The sequence below is a fragment of the Haliotis rufescens genome, unplaced genomic scaffold (assembly GCF_023055435.1).
Source record: "Haliotis rufescens isolate VD_foot unplaced genomic scaffold, xgHalRufe1.0.p SCAF_19, whole genome shotgun sequence".
In the NCBI taxonomy this organism is placed as follows: Eukaryota; Metazoa; Mollusca; class Gastropoda; order Lepetellida; family Haliotidae; genus Haliotis; species Haliotis rufescens.
This window is the reverse complement of record NW_025963879.1, coordinates 1286123-1311830: the sequence shown is the minus strand read 5'-3', so window position 1 is coordinate 1311830 and position 25708 is coordinate 1286123. Positions and strand designations below refer to the sequence as shown.

At 41.0% G+C, this 25708-nt stretch overlaps 1 protein-coding gene across 11 annotated transcripts; it reads left to right on the top strand.

The window, feature by feature from the left end:
* On the top strand, positions 1-25708 carry LOC124113008 (putative per-hexamer repeat protein 5). 11 transcript variants are annotated; one of them, XM_048398768.1, is made up of 25 exons: positions 1-158; positions 2639-2750; positions 5587-5714; positions 6655-6672; positions 7056-7166; positions 7411-7575; positions 10720-10830; positions 12966-13199; positions 13454-13564; positions 13852-14181; positions 14489-14599; positions 14912-15265; positions 15571-15681; positions 16088-16411; positions 16719-16829; positions 17156-17371; positions 18848-18964; positions 19559-19756; positions 20911-20972; positions 21015-21057; positions 21680-21790; positions 22248-22361; positions 22507-22593; positions 24175-24292; positions 25533-25708. In XM_048398768.1, exons 1-25 carry the CDS (start codon positions 80-82, stop codon positions 25657-25659), a joined length of 3603 nt encoding a protein of 1200 aa, XP_048254725.1. In that variant the 5' UTR covers positions 1-79; the 3' UTR covers positions 25660-25708. The 11 variants fall into 11 exon arrangements, with proteins under 11 accessions (XP_048254725.1, XP_048254727.1, XP_048254722.1 ...); XM_048398770.1 differs by having other exon boundaries at positions 7411-7457; positions 10716-10830; positions 20911-21057; XM_048398765.1 differs by having other exon boundaries at positions 19562-19756; positions 20911-21057.

The window sequence follows — 25708 nt, the reverse complement described above, 5'->3', positions numbered from 1 at the left end:
ATCTCTCGTGCCGTCTACGGGTAGGTCTATATCAAGAGCAGCACACGGCGTTAAGTTAGATATCTAAGGTAACTCCAGTATGGCGTCCCGGATAATCGCCGTGCTGTCGTGCTGCCTCGCCGTGTCTCTCGGGGCCGACGTTGTCAGGCAGATCACAGGTTAGTTAGGTGACGTCACTAAGACATTAACTTACGCCTTGGAGAAAATTGCTGTTTGCGAGTGTTTACGTGTCACATATACTGTACGCTTAATGTGTATCTGACAAGGCGCGCTATCTTTTGTTAGTCATTGCAAAGCGATCAGGAGTCGAGAATATTAATTGTCACTTAATTTGGCGAACGTTCTAAGCCGGTAATTATTTTAATAATATAAAAGTTTCCTGAAATCGATTTTGAATGTGTATGAAATTATTTTGAATTTAAAAATTAACGAACAGTTGTTCCAGATCCAAGGATTTTAAATTGAAGCATATTTTAGTTCTTAAAGCCGTCGTGCCATATATGTTACCTATTTGATAAGAGTACATCTGCTTTCATATCGCAGGGTATACCTATTTCGCAAACGTTTTCTAAGTAGTATTCACTCACTCATTCACTCTATAAAAAACAGTGTACGGTACCCAGATAATGGTAGATTGCATTTGAAAGCAATGACACTTGCAAACCCACAATATAGAAATATTTCAATCAGTATTATGAAATCAACTCAATGGAAAATTATATGCCCTTGTCTGTGACTCTCCTAAGAAAAAACTGAAACATTTGGCTTTGCAAAAGCGGACATGTTTTGTTTAAAACAACTATGATTTTTTAAAGGTAAGGTTTGAACTTTGTTCATCAAAACACACAAAACCTTTTTCTCTCTTTTGACAATATTTAATAGATTACCCATTTGCAGTCGAGCTTTATGGAAATAATTAAGGCCTTAATATTTCAAGAAGACTTGCAAATGCATGGTATATGTGTCAGTATGTTCGTAAAATCTTTCTTAAAAAGACACTAATGGCTAATGTATCGCTCGTTTGTTTGTTTGTTGTTTAACGCCGCACTCAGCAATATCACAGCCATATGGCGGTGGTGCTAATGTTTTGTGACTCCCCATAACAAAACAGAAAAGCACACATTCCGTGGGTAATATCCGGTTGTTGCTCTTAATCACACAACTTTTCATGCAGAATGATATTAAGATCTTTTATATTTTTCACATAAACATTTTAAGTAACCGGTATCATACCATCATCACAGGGATTGAGTTCGTGAATGAATGTAGTTTTACGACGTATTCTTCAATATTCAACCTGCAAAGTATGGACAAGACAGACCAAGGGTTGATAGTATGAACAACAAACCTTTCCGACACAAAATCAACAGTTTTACACTTTGTAACAGCAACTCATTCAGTACTGGGAATGACCCTATGGACTGTTGAGTGGTATAACCAATGATCACGCGCGTAACCGGGTGTCCCGCGTGCGCTATCTCATCACGTGGGGTCAATGAGACACCAAGTCCCCGAGTTCTGGCTTGGGGAAACTTGACTTCAGAGTGAAGTTAATTGGTCTTTATCTTTCGGGATGATAAAATCCCTACATCCCATAAGATGAAGACACCCTGGTCTGTCCCTGCCGTCTCTATATGTATTCAGTTTGTGAGCGAGTGAGTGAGTATGGTTTTACGCCGCTTTTAGCAAAATTCCGGCAATATCACGGCGGGGGACACCAGAAATGGGCTTCACACATTGCACCCATGTCGAGAATCGAACCCGGGTCTTCGGCGTGGCGGGCGAACGCTTTAACCACTAGGCTACCCGACCGCCCCTATTCAGTTTGTAGGCGCACAGGTTGTACATTGGTTGTTTCCCTTGGTTGTACCAGGATTCGCACAATGCCCTCGCTGGTTGGTTTCACCAAAGTAGTACCGTCTAGTATCTAGTTTCGGTTTAACAAACCTAGTTTAAAGCCAAAAATCTGGTTTACATTCAAGAATCTAGTTTACATTTTACATACCCAGGGTACACACATGTATCTGTTTACATTTTACATACCTAGGATACACACAAGTATCTGTTTACATTTTACATACCTATGGTACACACACGTATCTGTTTACATTTTACATACCTATGGTACACACAAGTATCTGTTTACATTTTGCATACCTAGGGTACACACAAGTATCTGTTTACATTTTGCATACCTAGGGTACACACAAGTATCTGTTACATTTTGCATCGTCTAAGGCGCCGCGATTCGCTGTGCAGAGTCGCGTCCCTTGGGTACGCCAGAAACCTAAGATTGTGGGTTCGAATCCCGGTTCACCCCGTTTATGCTTCTAGGTTTCTAGACCTGCATCACTTCGGGCTTTCCTCCCACATTCAGCCGACACGCCGTGATTTAACTGGAATAATGTTAAAAGCGGCGTTAAACCCAACTCATTCCATGGTACGCATTTCTTATGGCGGTGAGTGTAGTCCATTCTCTGTGTACATGTATGTAGTTTATATTCTACGTATCTATAGTTTAATCCCAAGTATCGGGTTTATGCTCTCTGCGCCTAGTTTATGGTCTACACATCTGGTTTTCGTTCGGCCTAACTCTATTACGCTTTGTGTGTATAGTGGGCGCTATACTGTGTTTCAGTCTGTACTTACAAGGGCAAGACGTACCAACAGGGGCAGACATGGACTGAGGGCTGCGAGGAGAGCTGCGAATGTGTCGACGCTTCTAAAGGCTACTACAAATGCAAATCGCTGTAAGAATTTTCAGGCCTGAAGAATATCAGATTATCCTAACTTGTCTCTTCAGTCGGATATAATGAACCTTATTCTAAATTCCCAGCGGTAATCGACGTTCTTATTCCATCCGACCGCCTCAGTGGTCTAGAGAAACAGCGTCCGCCCGGAGATCGCAAGGTCCGGGGTTCGATCCCCGGCCGCGTCATATCAAATTGTTACCCTGTCTGGCGCTCGGCATTAAGGGGCTAAAACAAGGACTGGTCGGCTCGGAGTCAGTATACTGTGTTTGAGTGGGGTATTCATGTTAAACTGCGACAGTCCGGACTAGTACAAGCAGCCGAAGGCGACGTTAAACCAATTTGACCTCACCTCTTATTCCATCCTCGATTATCCAGTGTATTGTACCTCTATTCCTTAAGAATAAATATCCTGAACATTTCCGCAACTATATTCGAAAGATAAATAAATGGCAAAACAGATCTCTAAGCAGATTACTGAGCGAGAGAAATGCTGCGCTAAGCTGCTGATAAGTGAGACGGAGTTGGTGACGTCACTTCCGTAATGAAACTATAATGGCGAATGGGATGTCCAACGCACCCAGCAATGCTTTGTACACTTCCATGTATATTGTAAATATGTTACCATATTGTTCCTAATGACTTTAGTGTATCAATTTCATCTAATTATTAATTACGCGACCTTTGTATTAAAAGTGGTTTTAATTCCCTTAATTTCTTGCGAACTCTGCAGTCCAAAAGACCATCTTTGTCTTAAAAGGGTACTAGGTTCAGGCAATTTTTATTCAAGTCGTTTAGACACCATTTTGTTTTAAAGTTCATGAGGTGTGTTAATCTGGCTGCAAATAATTATGCTAATAAAAACACGATATCCGTGTTTCACACAAAAACGTGTTCATCTGAACTGAAAAAGTACAATGTACATTTGTGGCGCGTAGTCCCTCGTTGAGGTTCAAACCAACACCGGTGGCCCAGTTCGCCGCAATTCGTCACGCAGAGTTGCATCCCTTGGGCGTACCAGAATCCTGTTAATTCCAGATTCGCCCTGATTATGTTTCTAGATTTGTTAGCACCATACCCCAAGTGGTAATCGTCTGAGAGCTGCATCATTTGGAGCTTTCACCCAACGTCATCACTGTCAAGCTGACATGCCGTGATGTAACTGAGATTCTGTTGAAAGCGTCCTTTAGCCTCAATCACTCTCTCAACCCAACAGATACAATGACCTTTAGTCAAGAGTGACGGAAAGGTTGCCGAAGGATAGGTTTAAAGAAATATCTTATCTGCCCTACTGCCGTAACCGCGAGCTGCATATGTAGGTGTCCTTTGCTATATTTGAAATGCACTATCTTCACTATCTGTATTTTAACTCTGTGTGAGAAGGAAATCCGATAAACAGGTGTTTGTGAGAGTGGACGGGTTATGAAAAACCCAAAATGAAGATAGCGCATTTATAGTTGAGTGTAAAGAGGTAGAGTAAAATATGAAAATTGAATATATTTTTGATGAACGCAGAAGACATCTGCTAAATGTATTAGGAACAAAAGTGGAGAGGTCATAATGAAGGGCTATTTTCCATACGTGCGTATGTTAAATTATGTTAGAATATTGTTGTGAAAAATATGTATGTATGTCATAATTATTCTCTTTGTTTCAAAGAAAGACACACACGAATATGTCATTTGATAGCCTCAGCTCTATAAATAATATCATATTGGGGAAAGATATATGAAATTGCAGTTTATACATTAAAAATATAAACATAAAATTCAGTTTCTCTTTTCGAATCCGGCTTTGCCTTAAACATCGAAAAAAGACATAAATGTGATACTGGTTTCTAGATTTAGTTACTTTTTATTTCGACCAATATCTCTCTTTACATTCGTTTTCATAAGAATAAAGCGTTATGGGAGAGACGCCTTGTGTGGAGATATGGTTATTATCCTCAGTGGGAAATATTCCAAACTGCTTCTAAATCATCTTTTATTTATTTCCGATACCCGAAATGTTCTACTGATATTTACATGTATGCATGGCCGTATCATAGTGTACATCGCTCATCATGCTCAGAACGAGAGATATTCATTAGGAACTCCTTGTTATATGAGGTAGGCGATACAGTTTGAACCTGATTTAGTAATTCAATCATACCAAAGAAACATTTATGAATCAACAATGAGGAATCATGCTGTTTCCAACTAGTCTTTGATATAGGCTAGTGGACACGCTGGTGGTTAGAGGAATCACTGGGTTGTCTAATCGAGATTCGATTTTTTATAGGCCGCTATCATATAACTGGAGTTGTGCAAACAATCAAAGCAAAGAAGGAATCGGGTGTCTACACTTTGTCACGTGTGCCACGGCAGCGTTTCTCGACAGTAGTGGACTGTTGCTCATATTACTTTGCCTGGTCCAGACTCTTTTGTTTACAGACCTGGGCCCCGTTACACAAAGCGATCGTAGCGCTAAGGTGATCGTAACTACTATACTTAAACATAGACTTACGACAGTCGTAGCGCTTCGATCGCTTTGTGGAACGGGGCCCTGCATGAAATAGCTGGAATCATATTGATTGCGGCGTAAACCAATATGCACCCCCAAGTTTTTAAATCATAGACGTATGGGAGATTGATACATATACATTCCAAATTGCACTCATTAGTGACTCATTAGTAGCATATGTTCACGTGTTTTACAGGTGTACACTTGACTTGCCTTTGCATGTGTTTGGGACGAGTGCCACCTATGGGGCAGGATGCGCTCACTTTTTCGCGAACACTTTGTATCATCACTATTTGATAGTGATTCACAAATAAATCTTTCCTTAATCGTACAGATGCCAAGTTTACAGCAATCTGCCTCCGAACTGCCCCCTGACCAAGGCCCCAGGGGAGTGCTGCAGTAAGCCCTCGTGTGGCTTCACCGGTACTGGGGGCACCTCTACTGGCACTGGACAAGGGCAAAGTAGGTTTCCTAGCATTAGCGCCATGGTTAATCTATCGCCTCCATTTACTTTTTACTCAGTCGGACTCTCCTGACAAAGACATGGCCGCCGTGCCAACAGCTGAAATACAAGCCATTATACTCCTCTTCAAAAGTTAAGACTGCATAAGTTTAATTGTGCACCACCCTTTCTGAAGAAATATATACCATATTATATCAGTATTCTATAACCAGTTTCTTAATGTTGAGAAAGTTTGGGTAGATAGCTGAGATGATTCTCGATCATGTGAACGGAGTTATCGCGCTGCGGTCAAGGTCACAGCCAACAGGACGTTGACCACGAGACAGGAATTTTGACCGTCTGTCTGTTGAGCACGTGCCTGAATGAACTGATAACAATATGTATGTGTACTAGAATTGAACCGATGATAAGCTATGATTCGTGCTGGAAGATACTCCATTATCAGGATTCGTGGGTACCAAACCATTCCATATAACCATTCTTAAAGTTCATCAATGTACTGGGTACAATGTGTCAAGCCCATTTTTGGTGTCCCCCGCTGTTATATTGCTGGAATATTACTAAAAGCGGAGAAAAACCATACTCTCTCACTCACCCAACAATATACGTCCTCATCTATACATGCTGTTTACAAGTAAATACCTATGGAATTTATTAAAAATATTCTTATGATGAGAAGGGGCGGTTGAGTAGCTTAGTGGTTAAAACGTTCGCTCGTCACGTCGAAGGCCCGGGTTCGATTCCCCATGTGGGAAGCCCATTTCCGGTGTCCCCCGCCGTGATATTGCTGGAATATTGCAAAGAGCGGCGTAAAACCCAACTCACTCACTCTTATGAGAAGAAACGTTTCAATTTATAGAACTAAGCCGGTTATTAGAACTTAAGTCAACTCAGACTCTAATGTATGGTGATGATGAATTGTGATCCTCGTTGTTTCAGTGACCGGAACAGGCACAGGTAGGCCATTTCATAATCACAATTTACACACCTGGTCTTTCCCACATTTTGACCATAAACATGTTTAGCTGTTAAACTCAATCCTAAACACGTCAAAATTATGGGAAATGGAGGAAGTTTAGGTTTGTGTTTAGAATCTAAAACTTTTTTTTACGTGTAGGAGTCGCGTGAGTTTTCAGACATGGCGTTATATGGTGATCAGAAATACAAACGTAAAGTTAAAGTAAACTCGGGCTAGGTCTGGGACCTAAACTTCACATACCTTAACAACTATGAAGCTTTATGTTTCTTTACAAGGTGGCTATTTTCCAGCAATAGAAAACATGTCGCCATCATCGTATTTTATAATTTTATAAGACGTTAATCTCAGGTCTCTCCAACAGTCAACTGTGTGGATAAACTCACCAACTGCAAGACCTATGGCACCACCACTTGTAACGACCCTCAATACGCCACGTGGGCGGCCGAGAACTGCGCCTTGACCTGCATGAAATGTGAGTTCAGCCAGAACGGGTACAGACTTCTTGTCCGCTATCCTGTGACCAGTGATATTGTAGCCGGGCTAGTCTCTATCGCGTCTACAAGGTAATATAACACTGCTTCAAGAGCTTGAACATATTGACAGCCATCATGGTTAGACAGTTTAATTCACTGCATGTGTGTAAGCATGTGTTTACCGGAAAGATACTTCGAAGGATGACTACGTGGTAATATATATTCTATCCGACATTATCTCAGGTGGTACAATGACGGGAACTGGAACCGGAACTGGAACGATGACAGGAACTGGAACTGGAACGATGACAGGAACTGGAACGATGACAGGAACTGGAACCGGAACTGGAACGATGACAGGAACTGGAACCGGAACTGGAACGATTACAGGAACTGGAACAGGAACCGGTACTGAGCAGGACTACACTGATAATATTGCATTTAATGTATATAAACTAGTAAAACATTGCTCAATGGTTCTCAGACTAAATATCGGTGTCACCAACTCCACCAACTATTGCCCAACATTAATGTAAACATTTAGTTAAGTTCTCCAAATCCAATGATATCCTAGCGATGTTTTCTGGGTATATAGAAAGTAATCGCGGAGCTTGTTTTCGTATCGCAAATAATCATATAATATGAACAACATGCTATGCAAAATGTAAGACATATGTTTTATTCCTTATATATGATATTTATCATACGGAAAACACACGACTTACGTTTAAGACTTACTGCTGTTCTCTAGTGTAACTTAAGAAGCCGCGTAGGAATATAACACTTGAGTGAACCACCTCATTTATGATAGTGTCACACTGATTTGCAGCCATGCTTGTTTACATAAGCACTCACACGTCGCGAACCACTATTTAATCATTTAAGAAACGCTTTTTTGCGATAGTTATTGAGAAAGTAAACACCATGTCGATGTTCAGAGCTTACTAAAAGTAGTTTCTGCTACGTGACCTCATATTTATCTGATTGGTGTATCGCATGGATAACACCACACTCAAGCGCACTGATGACTTAACGCCCATAACACCACTGCCACAGGCTAATTTACATATCACCTGACCGGACTGGACTTTTCTCTTGTTTGTAAACAAACGCGTATATTCTGAAAACAAAATAGACTGGTCTAATTCAAGTCTTTTGGGGCGCTTTGCATATTGTTCACCATAGTTACATAATGTATATAGATATGCTAATACAACTGCGACAGTGAGGTGCATGGCAAAATATCTTTGTACATCAAAGTGGCCGTATCGCTACCTCGACGTATGGCTTCGACGACAGCACGTGGCATTCGTTGCTAACTCGTCCCATTCCTGAACAAGCCGAATGTAGACTCGTGCCCCTTTCTGAGCATTCGTGACTAACTCGTGTTATTCCGGGACAAGCCTTCTTTTCGTGACTAACTCGTGTTATTCCGGGACAAGCCGGATAGCGACTCGTGCACCTCTCATGGCCATTTTTGCGACCGGGTTCCGTCTTAGCGCAAACCGGCATACCTAAAACAATTGTCAACTCGTTGTGTAATGGTTCACATATATTTCCCAATATATTATATATATTTCAGATACAATTTAAAGCACATCGGGTCATGCGGAATTATACAATATGATTGAACACATTTAACTGTCACCGTGTCTTGGGTATATTTTTGGATATATATCAAAATTTATTTCTGAGGGATTCTTTGACGAAGAACTTGAAATCATACGCGCATTCTAATTGGTTTGTCGTATTTTTGCACATAACATTCATCGATAGGGGGACGAGTCTTTTTGTAGGTTACGGAAAGGGGCGAGTGGTGACGAATGCAAGCCTTCTTGCAGGTTACGGAAAGGGGCGAGTGGTGACGAATGCCTTTCTAAGGATTCTGTATTGGCGTATGAACACGAGAAATACTCCGAACAAGAACGATGGGGTGGCGAGACCGGCCATTTGGTTGACTGGTGCCATCATACCTCGACCGCGTGGATCGTTGCTTACAATATCAATTACTGGTTTGCCTGGTGGTGTCTCGATGATGTACGGTCAGCCGTCATAGAGGAGGAACTTTGCTTAGTGCGGCGTTAAACAGCACACAAGCTTTAATATTCAAAGCTTGTTCAAATTTGAGATGTTAAAAAAGGAAGCATTACAATCTTATCAACTAATGTAAAGACATGTAGCTTTTTAAAAAAATATGTGCTAGATATAACATAAATATCTTTAACCGATTTAATTGTGTGGGAGTAACATACGAGGCTCTTACAGGTTAGATAAACCAGAATATATGTACGTCACCCATTTAGGTAATTTAAAAGCCATAATATATATTAAATTAAGTTTTCATTAACAATTTCTGTCAATATTTAATGGTGATCTTTTTAAAAGAGCTTTATTTTCTTTTACAAACTTCGAAATAATTCGTTCGAATCTTATATATCTTTTCGTTTATTATTTGTGGTATATAAACCATCATGTGGTTGTGCATGTTAATTGAGGAATCCATTTTTCTTCTACCAAATCTGCATTTGTTTTTAGTTATCTCTTGTTAATGTAATAAGGTATGTGACGCGGATCTAACATCCATTAATTTAACATTCTATTCTTATTCTATTCTCCGTATACACTGCAGTGTGGAACCGAAATCTACATTTGTCCACATGTTATAAACAAAAGCGTTTTCCAAAAATTAATTTAAATACTCGGGTTGATATTGATCGAAGTACTCATATCCTGACGCGCCTTCTGATTGGCTTGCAGCGTGTCGACGCATGGCGGCCTTCGAGAGGGACGGGTCGGGGCGGGGAGGGGTCGAGTCTTGTTGTAGGTTACGGAAACATGCGAGTGGTGACGAATGAGCACGTGCAGCCGTAAAACCAATGTAAACAAAGGATAACTACGCAAATGGAAATAGCTTTTCGTGTTGAAGGATATTTTGTCAATGAAAGTTAACCTTTCTAAGACAAATGTTTATCTAAATGTTTAGACTCGTCAAAATTGAAACCGATTAAACACATATGCAATATCTTGAATAGATTGTAAGATGTGACGAATCGTCACATGGCGCTGGCCTGTGACTAGGGTACTCTGCATTATTGAACTCTGGGTAGGCGAGTGGGATAACACTAACCATTATTTGAAAACAATATTTTTTATCGCCCTAATCAAATTATAATTGTCCTATGGGTAGTGTTATTTAACAGTTTAGAATCATTATATTCATGGGTATACTAATTGATAACTATCAATGTTTCATCTCCAAATCTAAAAGAAAGGTATAATCATTATATGAGTTATTGAAGTGTTTTATACCATGTTCAACAAAGTGTTACGGCTGTACATACCCATATCTGATCATGTTTTAAGATTCTATGAAGTGCTACACGTATATACCTCATGTACCAATGTTACATTTATGTCTACTGAATTGAAATGAAAATATTAAAAAAAGAAGAAAAAAAGGTGTTACCGCTGCATTCGCTGTTGCTTCTGATGTTAGCAGATGTGCCCTCATGTCAAATTTCCGGATAACCTTATCGCATGTCTCTGCTACAGGCAACTGTGTGGACAAACTCCCCAACTGCAAGACCTATGGCACAACCACTTGTACCGACCCTAAATACGCCACGTGGGCGGCCGATAACTGCGCCTTGACCTGCATGAAATGTGAGTTCCACCTGATTCATATACATGGGGAGGGATGAACTTTTTTTTTATTATAAATTTTTATTCAGTCATATACACAGGATACATATGCACTTGGAAAGCAATACAGCTTTATGAATACAGGTACTTCTCAAAAGGATATGGTACAGAGGAGGCCTAAGGCATAATCCACATTATGGTACAGATGAAGGCATAATCCACATCATGGTACAGATGAAGGCATATTTATGTATACAATTAAGAAGATGCGGTATTTATGGTACATCAAATTATGTTGCAAACAACAAGTGAATAAGTTATTTTGCAGTTTGAGTAAACAAAGCCCATTTTCTATTAAAGGCAGAGAAGTCGTTATTTCTACGTGCAATATGATATTCAACGTCATAGATACTTCTTATTGTGTTCTTAAAAGCAACAAAGTCAACATTTTCATTCTTAATACACTGGACAAAGATAAATCTTTTAGCAGCTACAATCAAATGGTTAATTAATACATCAGAGGTACCAAAGAGGAGCTCGTTGTCAGTTATAAGGATTTTCCTATGCAAGATATGAGTCAAGTAAATACAGAAATCTGACCAAAAGTTCTTAACAACATGACATTCGATATAAACATGAAAAATATTTTCTTTGTGAGTATGACACATAGAACACTCATCGTTATCAATAAGTTTCATTCTTAATAACTCACGTTTAGGGAGGGATGAACTTATATGGCGACACGTAAAAGCTACGGCCTCGAAATGCAATGTGGTAATATGTAAAGTGTCTGCCGGTGCCTAGATGATACACATCCCAGTGCCATGTAATCCAGTCTCTCATATATGAAATGGAGTTTAACGTCGTCCTAATGTGTGTGTGGCTACTTGAACTAGTCCGGACTTAGGCCAGTTTTATAGTGCTAGCCCACTGAGAAATCACGACGCAGTTTGACATGGAAACCCCACTAAGACACATTATACTGACTTCGAGCAGACCAGTCCCTACAAACCAACTGCTTGTTGAACACAAAGATACTTGCTGTCTAATTAGTAGATGTACCTATTGGGTTTTTAATGTAGATGTTTCGTAGATACCTGTAAATTTCATTCAAAACTAAAAACGCGACATCATGTCTCCGTTGAAAATGAAAATTAAGAGGTATCAAATCTATATTGGAAACCTCTATTTGAAAATACGCTTGGTTTATTTCCATTCTACCATGAAACAATAACAAAAGGTCTCGATTTTGAAAATTAAGAGGTATCAAATCTATATTGGAAAACTCTATTTAAAATACGTTTGGTTTATTTCCATTCTACCATGAAACAATAACAAAACAACACAAACTCTTTGGTTATAGCGGAAATGATTAGTGATGTGGCATCGGTTGAGCCTTATATTTTCAGTCGGTTGAAAGTCCGATTTCAGGGATCAATGGCTTTAATCTACATTATGTCTGCTTTATGTACCCATACCATAATTGTCACCATATTACTTGAACCACTTCCCTGAGACACTACACAATCATGTAGGCAGGTGTCCAGTAAGCATTATTCAAACTAACATCACCAGAGAAATTGAAGCGACCTTTGTAATGTTTTGTTCTGAAGTACACACTATTACGAAGTTCTACAGATGGGATGTCTCAGCATTGTAGCACGGTAGACATGACACAGTACGTGATAGAGTAATGCCAAAGTCAAGCTGTGTTGATGTAACTGAATTGTACAATACGCTCTCTAAATATTTGTTCGTCAAGTTAATATATCGCCATGCTTGCTGTAAACAATGTAGGAACCACAACATGTTATTTAGCAACGTTAAGGGTGCAAGATCAGTATTAAAACTGCAAAATGGGCTGGATTGCGAAAGAAGTTGTTTTGAAAATATGTTTTCTTTCGCGGTTGTTCGGCAGTTAACGTAGATTAACGGAGAGACAAGGTCATGTACTAACGTAGATTCGATACCTCTGGAGGACCAAAGAGAATGCAGGATTTTAGAATGTCATTGTAGAATGTTTGCTTTCGTCATTAAACCTGTGGGTATTATGGTCAAGCTCAGTGACTTGCCAATGTCACCTATTGGTTTGAATTATTGCAATAGCTAACTGCGGCATTAAAGTACATTCACTCATGCTATGGATTCGGACACAGGTTATGGGATTGGAACTGGGACGGGTACAGGAACAGGAACAATAACTGGAACCGGAACTGGAACAATAACTGGCCCTGGAACTGGAACTGGTACCGGAACAATCACTGGACCTGGTACTGGAACCGGAACCGGAACGATTACAGGAACCGGAACAATCACTGGAACTGGTACTGGTACCGGAACAATCACCGGACCTGGTACTGGAACCGGAACCGGAACTGGAACTGGAACAGGTGCAGAAACGAATCAAATCTACTTCAACATTCCGTTGATTATATTTATGTTCTAAAATTTTGTTTTAACAAAAGTATGGCAAGCTAAAAATAAAAAATAATATCAACCTGACAGTGCACACATCAAAACGGAGGCTTAGTTTTACTTTTGATATTCCATTCTGATTTTGTTGAACTATTCCTTTCTCTAATAAAAGTTTTGTTTTAAGAATTTTAAGAAAAAAAGGGTTTGTCATGAGCGTTCGTTTTGACAGGTTACTGTGTGGATAAACTCACCAACTGCAAGGATTACGACACCAGCAAGGTCTGCAGTGGAGAGTACCAGCAATGGGCAATCGACAATTGTGCCTTGACCTGCATGAAATGTTAGTTTCGGTGATTTTATGACACATGCATATTTGTGACATGTCCTTCAAAGTATACATAGAATAGTCATACTGTTGTTACAAATACCATATTTATCTCAATGAGTGAATGAGAAAATACGAATTTACTATCTATCTCATTGTCTGTGATTTCACTGATAGATCAAACTGTTTCTACACCTTTACTCTGCCTGTCAAAGCTTTTGTCCTTATGTATGATTTGTGTGAACAATTACTTTTGAACGTTTATTTGAAATATTGTAGTTGAGTATATGGTTTGTATTTAGGTACTGGAACAGGAACAATTACTGGACCTGGCACTGGCACCGGAACTGGAACAATCACTGGACCTGGAACTGGAACTGGAACTGGAACAATCACTGGAACTGGAACTGGAACTGGAACTGGAACTGGAACAATCACTGGACCTGGAACTGGAACCGGAACCGGAACCGGAACCATCACTGGACCTGGAACTGGAACTGGAACCGGAACCATCACTGGACCTGGAACTGGAACCGGAACCGGAACCATCACTGGACCTGGAACTGGAACTGGAACCGGAACCGGAACAATTACAGGACCTGGAACTGGGACAATTACAGGAACTGGAATAGGTACAGAAACGATACGAATTTGATTCAACATTCCTGAGATGCAATGTTTTACAATTTTGTTTTAACGAAAGTATGGCAAGCTAGAAAATATAATATCAACCTGACAGTGCAAATACATTTAAAAGGAGGCTTAGTTTTACTTTTGATATTCAATTCTGAGTTTGTTTAAAAATTCCTTTCTCTAAAGAAGTTTTGTTTTAAGTATTTCAAGAAAAAAATGTTTGGTCATGAGCTACAAGGATAGCATCGACATCAAAATAGACAAATATAAAACTGAGAAAGGTCAGCCGAGCGTTTGTTTTGACAGGTAACTGTGTGGATAAACTCACCAACTGCAAGGATTACGACACCAGCAAGGTCTGCAGTGGAGAGTACCAGCAATGGGCAATCGACAATTGTGCCTTGACCTGCATGAAATGTTAGTTTCGGTGATTTTATGACATATGCATATTTGTGACATGTCCGTCAAAGTATACATAGAATAGTCATACTGTTGTTACAAATACCATATCTATATCAATGAGTGAATGAGAAAATATGAATGTACTATATATATCATTGTCTGTGTCATTAATGCACGTACAGGGGATTGATTTCACTGATAGATCAAACCATCTCTGCACCTATACTCTGCCTGTCATATATTTTGTCTTCATGTATCATTTGTGTCAGCAATTACTTCTGAACGTTTATTTGAAATATCGTACTTGAGTATAGGGTTTGTATTAAGGTACTGGAACAGGAACAATTACTGGACCTGGCACCGGCACTGGCACCGGGACAATAACTGGACCTGGCACCGGCACTGGCACCGGGACAATAACTGGACCTGGAACCGGAACTGGCACCGGAACAATAACTGGACCTGGCACCGGAACAATAACTGGACCTGGCACCGGCACTGGCACAGGAACAATCACTGGACCTGGAACCGGAACTGGAACAATCACTGGACCTGGAACCGGAACTGGAACTGGAACAATCACTGGACCTGGAACTGGAACCGGAACTGGAACTGGAACCATCACTGGACCTGGAACCGGAACCATCACTGGAACTGGGACAATTACAGGAACTGGAACAGGTACAGAAACAATACGAATTTGATTCAACATTCCTGAGATGCAACGTTTTACATTTTGTTTAAACGAAAGTATGGCAAGCTAGAAAATATAATATCAAACTGAAAGTGCAAATACATTTAAAAGGAGGCTTAGTTTTACTTTTGATATTCAATTCTGAGTTTGTTTAAAAATTCCTTTCTCTAAAGAAGTTTTGTTTCAAGTATTTCAAGAAAAAAAGTTTGGTCATGAGCTACAAGGATAACGTCGACATCAAAATAGACAAATATAAAACTGAGAAAGGTCAGCCGAGCGTTTGTTTTGACAGGTAACTGTGTGGATAAACTCACCAACTGCAAGGATTACGACACCAGCAAGGTCTGCAGTGGAGAGTACCAGCAATGGGCAATCGACAATTGTGCCTTGACCTGCATGAAATGTTAGTTTCGGTGATTTTATGACATATGCATATTTGTGACATGTCCTTCAAAATATACATAGAATAGTCATACTGTTGTTACAAATACAACATTTATCTCATCGAGTGAATGAGAAAATATGAAGATAATATTTATTTCATTGTCTGTGCCAGTAATTAGCGACGGAAACTGCTACAGGTGATTAATTAATCTCAATGAGTGAATGAGAAAATATGAATGTACTATTTATCTCATTGTCTGTGTCATTAATGCAGGTACAGGGGATTGATTTCACTGATAGATCAAACCATCTCTGCACCTATACTCTGCCTGTCAAATATTTTGTCTTCATGTATCATTTGTGTCAGCAATTACTTCTGAACGTTTATTTGAAATATCGTACTTGAGTATAAGGTTTGCATTAAGGTACTGGAACAGGAACAATTACTGGACCTGGCACCGGCACTGGCACCGGAACAATCACTGGACCTGGCACCGGCACTGGAACAATAACTGGACCTGGAACCGGAACTGGAACTGGAACTGGAACTGGAACCATCACTGGACCTGGAACTGGAACCGGAACCGGAACCATCACTGGAACTGGAACCGGAACTGGAACAATCACTGGACCTGGAACCGGAACTGGAACTGGAACCATCACTGGACCTGGAACTGGAACCGGAACGGGAACAATCACTGGACCTGGAACTGGAACCGGAACGGGAACAATTACAGGAACTGGAACAGGTACAGAAACGATACGAATTTGATTCAACATTCCTGAGATGCAATGTTTTACAATTTTGTTTTAACGAATGTATGGCAAGCAAGAAAATATAATATCAACCTAACAGTGCACATACATTTAAAAGGAGGGTTAGTTTTACTTTTGATATTCAATTCTGAGTTTGTTTAAAAATTCCTTTCTCTAAAGAAGTTTTGTTTTAAGTATTTCAAGAAAAAAATGTTTGGTCATGAGCTACAAGGATAACGTCAGCATTAAAATAGACAAATATAAAACTGAGAAAGGTCAGCCGAGCGTTTGTTTTGACAGGTTACTGTGTGGATAAACTCACCAACTGCAAGGATTACGACACCAGCAAGGTCTGCAGTGGAGAGTACCAGCAATGGGCAATCGACAATTGTGCCTTGACCTGCATGAAATGTTAGTTTCGGTGATTTTATGACATATGCATATTTGTGACATGTCCTTCAAAATATACATAGAATAGTCATACTGTTGTTACAAATACAACATTTATATCAATGAGTGAATGAGAAAATATGAAGATAATATTTATTTCATTGTCTGTGCCAGTAATTAGCGACGGAAACTGCTACAGGAGATTAATTAATTTCACAGATAGATCAAACTATTTCTACACCTATATACTGACAGTCAAAAGTTTGTCTTCATGTCTCATTTGTTTCAGGCATTACTTCTGAACGTTTATTTGAAATGTTGTAGTTGAGTACAGGGTTTGTATTAAGGTACTGGAACAGGAACAATTACTGGACCTGGCACCGGCACTGGCACCGGAACAATAACTGGACCTGGCACCGGCACTGGCACAGGAACAATCACTGGACCTGGCACCGGCACCGGAACTGGAACAATCACTGGACCTGGAACCGGCACCGGAACTGGAACAATCACTGGACCTGGAACCGGAACTGGAACTGTTACTGGAACCGGAACTGGAACAGGTACTGTTACATACCCGGGTGGAGCTGGTAATGATTGCACACTGAAAAACTGAGTATTTCTAGACAACATATGTTGCGGATAAACTGAAGACACATGTCGTTTCAAATATAAACCTATGCTTTATTACACATCCATGGTAATGCTATTCCGTGAACGGGTCCCCCCCCCCCCCCCCTTTGAAATATAAAAAAAATCCAAGACCACAATCTGAATAACATAGCTGTGATAGCTAAGGGAATCGTTTAAACGTATAAAATATGTATCTATTATGGACGTTACCACCCAATCAACTGTTCCTATAAATCTTCATAATCCTGTTGTGTCGTCATAATTCATGATGGCGCCCTCCCTTGACGTCCCATGTACATGACGCTACGAACAACAACTCTCTTGTGTATTCGCCTTATAGAAAGAATATCGGTTTACTGTGGCGGAATGTTGGTTTTACAACTGATATATTTCAAACTGTATTGTGCATGTAATCGAAGCATGAGCAGTGGAACTATGCCATATAAACACGCCTTCCCGAGGCAATTACGTGAACTGACTATAAAAGTCAAGTTTCCAATCGTGCCGATCTAGGCTGGAATTTCCAGGCTCGATCGAAGCGCCACCAGTGGATGTTACAAGTTATGTCCCCTCTATGTACCCCTATTGACCAATCAGATTCCAACTCTCACATCTCTTGCATTTGTTTTAAACAAAATAGCGGCGCCCAGAGAAGACGATTCCATAATCAAGATCGATTTATTGTAATAAAACGGGTCTTACCCCGCGAAGTGCATCACATCCCGTGAGCACCTTGATTAAAACATGAAAACATTTGGAAAATATCTTTCGACGCCTAGTTGACGGTACACATGCTTTGCAAATCCTGCAATCGACCGAAATCTGCACGTTGAAATCCATGTTGTTTATAAACCGGATGTATAGTTCGTTACCCTAGTTTGATTGGACTTCGCATAGACTCGTTAGTCCAGCCAAAATGTAACTCCGGAATTCCAGCCTAGTTCGGCGAGGGTGGAAACTGGACTTTTATGGTCAGTTAAACTCGGGAAGACGTTTGGAGCACTCTCAAATTGGTGTGTTTGTTTTGTGTATTGTTCAATCCCGTGACGTCAGTGAATTGTTGCAAATAATTAAATATTACATAATCTCTTACTCGTGACGTCATGGACATTTTCAGTAAACTTCTTCAAACGATAGATCGACTGAGGTGATATTTCTTCTTTTCTTAGATACAAGACTATAGGTATTCAGTTTATAGAATAACCATGATATTCTGGAAAATAATTAATTTGTTAAAAAAACAACCCGGTATTAATATTATTAAACGTTCACTGGATGTCTTGAAAAAGGTTTTGGGTCCTCACAAATCTATTTCGTTCCTCCTCTCCTTCTAAAGAATAACTTGCGTATTAATAAACGAAATATAGTGTCTCTAAAAAGCCCTATTTAATCTCCTGTTTATGCAGGCGCATGCGTGGACAAGATGCCGAACTGTGCTCAGTTCGGAAAGGCTGTTTGTACCCAGGCAATGTACGCGCAATGGGCGATCAACTCATGTCCGCTGTATTGTAACAAATGTCAAGGTGGGTACAACATATACTCAGAGGTAAAATTATGATGACATACAAACTACATAGAGAATTTGTCCAAAAGATTTACTGTCTTGGATGGAATTAACCACATGGAAAGAACAATGTCTGAAGTTCAGAGGCAGTTCACAGTCTTTAGCGAGTGTGTCCATTGCACTGATTCAGGCCTGACACTTTCGCCAGATTGAGGACTCTAGATGTTGAAGGCAGGCCTTGAAAAGGGCAATTCGTTGAGTTTCTACACAGAGACCTTACTGTATTCAGGGGAAACATAGGTTTCAAATATGCCATGTGTCAAGAGCAGACTGAAAAGGATCCAGTGACCAGGCTCAGTGGCTGATTGTGGGCCACTGTGCCCCCATCGTGCCCCGATCGTCACCTTGCTTTCAGCCACTGGGTCGATACAGTCAAGGATCGATTACTTACAGGCCGCTGTGATATTGCTAGACTTGCTGAACATATTAAAGATTGAGAATTAATGTCTCAAATATGTAACGGATCAGACTGAAAGAGGCTCCAAGATAGATGAAAATGTAAAGTCCTTTAATGTTTTTATGTAACAGCTTGAACACGTTTACCCTTTCATAGTAGGTACAACTGGTACCGGAACTGGAACCGGCACTATTATCTACCCCGGAACAGGAACTGGAACTGGAACAATAACTGGACCCGGAACCGGAACTGGTACTGGAACAGTAACTGGACCTGGAACTGGAACCGGAACCGGAACCGGAACTGGAACAATTACTGGACCCGGAACTGGAACTGGAACTGGCACAATGACCGGTAGTTTGATAACATTATCAGTGTGAACATAGAAGGGTGGCATGACATGTTTAGGATTTAAACATATTAAGATTCAGATCAGTTCTTAACCTACGCGATTTAGATAGAGGTGAAGTGAAATGGGGTTTAACGTCGCGTCCAAGATTATTGCATTTATATAGCGACGTGCATGCACGTGTGTGTGTGTGTGTGTGTGCGTGCGTGCGTGCGTGCGTGTGTGTGTGCGTGCGTGTGTGTATGGCTGCTTGTACTAGTCCGACTAAATTCTCCTTGAGTGTATTTGTTCGGACGAAGAAGATAGACACAATTTAATGGATAACAATTTCTTTAATACTGTGAAAAGCGATGTTTCGGTATAGATCCTTGACAACGGTATAAGGATCTATACCGAAACGTCGCTTTTCACAGTATTAAAGAAGTTGTTATCCATAAAATGGTGTCTATCTTGTCATCCGTCAACTTCTAAGTAATGCCTATCAAACAATTTCGGACGAAGAAGGCATATAGTTGTACACAACTAAGTACGTTACCAAGAAAGGGGCTAATAACGTGATCCGTACGAGGTACTGACGCGTCTTGTCAGCTTTGATGCTCATGTCATATAATTCTCTAATGCAGAGTTGCGTCCCTTAGTCGTACCAGAATCCGTTCCATTCCCGTGCTTGTGTGTTTCACCAACGCCTCGGACCTGCATCAACTTTGGTTTCCTTCAGCATTAAGCTGACTTTCCCTGATCAAACTGAAATACTGTCTAAAGTGGCGTTGAACCATATAAACTCACTCACTCACTCACTCACTCACTCACTCACTCACTCACTCACTCACTCAAAAAACCCTTGCAATTGGGTTCATAAAGTTTGTCGATTTGGTACGGACGGGTAGAAACATTTCCACACACAGTCAGATAATCAAACAAATGTTTTAGATCAAATAATGTGGTAGACAGATAGCGCCACTATTAAGAATTAAACACTGCTGAGGGGCGGTCGGGTAGCCTAGTGGTTAAAGCGTTCGTTCGTCACGCCGAAGACCAAGGTTCGATTCCCGACAATTTCTGGTGTCCCCCGCCGTGATATTGCTTGAATATTGCTTAAAACGGCGTAAAATCATACTCACTCACTCACTCACTGATACACGTAAGAGGATTTCTGTAGGCACCGGAACTGGTACTGGCACAATTATCTACCCTGGAACCGGAACCGGAACTGGAACTGGTACTGGTACCGGCACTGGACCTGGTACAGGAACTGGAACTGGAACCGGAACCGGAACTGGCACGATCATATATCCAGGTGGAACAGGTTATATTACAACGGGGCACAAATTAAACACAGGATACTTTTAAACACAAACCAGTCAAACGTCCTTTCTTCCAGATAGGAAAAGCATGTGTGATGTCAATACAGATTCTTACAGAATAGTTCTTCAGCAACCCATTCTTGCCATAACATGCGACTATGCTTGTCGTAAGAGGCGACTAACGGGATCCGGTGGTCAGGCTCGCTGACTAGGTTGATGTATGTCATCTTATCCTAATTGCATAGATCGATGCTCATGATGTCAATCAGTGCATTGTCTGGTCCAGACTCGATTATTTATAGACCGATGTCGATTTGGTACAGACGGGGAGAAACATTTCCACAAACAGTCAGATAATCAAACAAATGTTTTAGATCAAATAATGTGGTAGACAGATAGCGCCACTATTAAGAATTAAACACTGCTGAGGGGCGGTCGGATAGCCTAGTGGTTAAAGCGTTCGTTCGTCACGCCGAAGACCCAGGTTCGATTCCCGACATGGGTACAATGTGTGAGGCCCATTGTTGGTGTCCCCCGCCGTGATGTTGCTGGAATATTACTAAAAGCGGCGTAAAACCATACTCACTCACTCACTCACTGATACACGTAAGAGGATTTCTGCAGGCACCGGAACTGGTACTGGCACAATTATCTACCCTGGAACCGGAACCGGAACCGGAACTGGAACTGGTACCGGAACCGGAACTGGCACGATCATATATCCAGGTGGAACAGGTAATATTACAACGGGGCACAAATTAAACACAGGATACTTTTAAACACAAACCAGTCAAACGTCCTTTCTTCCAGATAGGATAAGCATGTGTGATGTCAATACAGATTCTTACAGAATAGTTCTTCAGCAATCCATTCTTGCCATAACATGCGACTATGCTTGTCGTAAGAGGCGACTAACGGGATCCGGTGGTCAGGCTCGCTGACTTGGTTGATGTATGTCATCTTATCCTAATTGCGTAGATCGATGCTCATGATGTCAATCAGTGCATTGTCTGGTTCCGACTCGATTATTTACAGTCCGCAGTCATATGGCTGGAATATTACTGATTGCGGCATTAAACAATTAACAAACAAACAAAAACAACTTGGTCATTACATGACCACCACGATTTCCTCTCTGAAAGTGGGACACTGAGGACTGTGTGTATAACCTTCATGCCCCATACCTACACAGGTGCTTGCACGGACGTGATCCAAAACTGTGCTGCGTTCGGCACGTCTGTTTGTTCTGAAGCTACCTACGCTGTATGGGCCAAGGCCAACTGCGCCAAGACTTGTAACCTTTGTTGTGAGTACTTTTTCACGTATCGTTTCTGAACATTTGTTGTTATACTTGGTAGTTTTACAATGTAACACCAAGGGTAAGGGCGAATGTATGCACTTGTTGATACCACCTTGTGATTAAAAAGTAAAATGTGGATTGCATTTTACAGCCCAAACTGGAACCGGTACTATGACGGGAACTGGAACCGGTTCTATGACGGGAACTGGAACCGGGAGCGGAACCTTTACAGGAACAAGTGAGTGAGGAATTTACTGTGGGAAAGTGTATATTTAATTAGTAATACTGATGCACACTTCACTTTTAATTGGAAAATATAATGTTTAAGTTAGAAAATATATGTGATACCGACCTCCCTTACTAAAAGCATTGCAAATGAACAGATATATTTTTGATCAGGACTTCAACATCGCCATTCAGTTTATCTGGTGACAGTTTTGTATTAAGGAAAAACACTTAGTATCTCAAATGGTATCTCTTAATGAATACAGATGTTATCAACAATTCATGCACCAAATATAGATTGAAATGCCCCGGGAACACAATGATTTGGTAACCACAGTAGGATCTCAGGTTCATGAGTGAGTGAGTATTGTTTTACGCCGCTTTTAGCACATTTCCAGCAATATCACGGCGGGGGACACCAGAAATGGGCTTCACACATTGTACCCATATCGGGAATCGAACCCAGGTCTTCGGCCACCCGACCGCCCCTCTCAGGTTCATGATCAGCGGACAGAGGCATACAGCATCTCGCATACAGTCATGGGCATGATGTGTACGAGGTGCTTGGAAACCTGTGGTTGGATGTATCGTGGCAGATCGTTGCAAATTATTATGAGAGAGCACAAGAACATTTGCTACTAAATATTTTGGGCTGCAGTACTTTTCACTCATGAATAGAGATACTGTCTAGACTTCAGATTTCAGGATTCCAACGTTGCCGAACATAACCACTATAGAGGGGGCTCAATCATGATTTGGGGGGGATCAGTAGAGCTTGAAGAACCGATCACCATGTCCTACAGCGGTGCACGATGACAGGTGTGCGCTATGGGTGATGACATTCTGGATGTATACGTGAGACCGTATGCTGGTGCATTTGGCCCGGAATTCACAGACTTCATCCTCATGGAAGATAACGCACGACCTCATCGTGCCAGTGTCGTTGATGCCTCCTTAGAACAGGAGACCATTGTCCGCATGGAGTGGCCAGCAGGTCACCAGACCTCAACCCTATCGAACACATGTGGAATGAGCTGCAGATCACGACACCCTGTTCTTCCGGCAACTCTACGGGAACTCTTCAAGGCTATTACTGAAAAGTCGTATTTTGTCTTGGCAACCATCCAGACACTTATTTGGAGAATGAGAGGACGGTGCCAGGCTGTGGTCGCGTCACTTGGATCACATACGTACTACTGAGAATTGTCGTTTTTTCACAATGAATTTGTTTTCGTGATTTTTTTACGTTTCAGTTTTGGTCAGATACTCTTATTTTGACGGGTGATCTGACCGATTATTGGTCACGTGTTGTTTGTTGGCATTGTGTGGCACATGACAAAGGACTTTTGTTCATTGAACGTGTCTTCACGCAATATTGTCTTTAGCCGTGTCAACAGATGCACAGATACCTTTTAAAGTGGTGATCCTTAGCAAAATTTGCGTAATATATTGCCATAGGTGGCAGGGTGGCGAGGTAGCCAGATGATTAACGCTACATGGTTACAGCATGTTACACCAAGGACGATGTTACAGTATATGTTTTAACTAGGGCATGGATACAACATATCTCTCAAATATTGTTAATCTCCCCCAGGTTCTGGCTGTGCGTTCAAAGGTCAGGTCTACCAACAGGGACAGGCATTTGTAGATGGATGCAAGCAGAGATGTACGTGCCAGGACGCTAAGACCGGCCGATATACATGTGACGATCTGTAAGTGCTTGATTGTTGAAATAATTACTTGCTTGTTGAAATAGATGCTTGAAATATAGGCTGGCTTGAAATAAATGCTTGATTGTTAGATAAGTGCTTGCTTGGTGAAATAGATGATTGCTTGGTGAAATAGGTGATTGCTTGTTGAAATAGGTGATTGCTTGTTGAAATAGGTGATTGCTTGTTGAAATATGTGATTGCTTGTTGAAATAGGTGCTTGCTTGGTGAGAGAAGTGCTTGCTTGTATAATGACGCTGGCTTATTGAAATAAGTGCTTGCTTTTTTAAATAGGTGCTTATTTGGTGAAATAGGTGCTGGTTTGATGATAAACTTACTCGCTTGATGAATACCACCTACTGATGTAAGTGATAAAATCATTATGATTTTTTCCATGTGTATATAATGGTGCGATATCCCTTAATGACATACCACAAGATACTGTCATCACTGCTGTGACACAAGTTACCTATGAATGTCTGCTGCTGGTGAGGGCACGTCTTAGACGCTGATATTCGCCGTCCAGAGTTGCATATCTTGTGCACGTCAGAAACCTTTGATCGTGGGTTCGAATCCCGATTATGCTTCCAGGTTTATCAACACCATACCCGTGCTCGTGGGTTTCAACAAAGTGATAAACATCAAAGAGCTTTCCTCCAACATCCAGCTGACTCCCTTGGTTGTTTGTTGTTTGTTGTTTAACGCCGCACTCAGCAATATTCCAGCTGTATGACGGCGGTCTGTAAATAAATCGAGTCTTGACCAGACAATCCAGTGATTAACGCCATGAGCATCGTTCCACGCAATTGGGATCGAGGACATGCATCAACCAAGTCAACTACCAAATCCCGTCAGTCGCCTCTTACGACAAGCATAGACACCTTTTACGGCAAGCATGGGTTGCTGAAGACCTATTCTACCCCGGATCTTCACGGGTCTGACTCCCTTGAACTGTAAAACTGTTCAAAGCATTTCACTCACTCACTACTACAGGGGAAAATGTTTGATGCTACAGGTCCTAAATATGTCTGCTACAGGTGCTATGTACGATGCAACAGGTGTTATGTACGATGCTACAGTGTTATGTACGATGCTACAGGTGTTATGTACGATGCTACATGTGTTATGTACGATGCTACAGGTGCTATGTACGATGCTACAGGTGTTATGTACGATGCTACAGGTGCTATGTACGATGCTACAGGTGCTATGTACGATGCTACAGATGCTATATCTCCTTCAGGTGCTATGACTTCACACTACCAGCATCATGCACCATGTTGGCTCCCAAGCCCGGCAAGTGCTGCAAGACTCCCAGCTGCCCCTCCAGTGTGACCATCAGCTACCCACCAGGCTACAAGGAGGAGTGAAGCATGCCCCCTTCACATTTTGTATTGTGCAATAAACTCATTAATAATT

Bases quoted from the DNA above. Each gene is read 5' to 3' on its own strand.
- LOC124113008 (XM_048398764.1), top strand. From the start codon at position 80: ATGGCGTCCCGGATAATCGCCGTGCTGTCGTGCTGCCTCGCCGTGTCT. The intron at 10,831-12,965 runs GTGAGTTCCACC...ATTCGGACACAG, and splicing joins CGCCTTGACCTGCATGAAAT to GTTATGGGATTGGAACTGGG. The intron at 16,830-17,155 runs GTTAGTTTCGGT...GTTTGTATTAAG, and splicing joins TGCCTTGACCTGCATGAAAT to GTACTGGAACAGGAACAATT.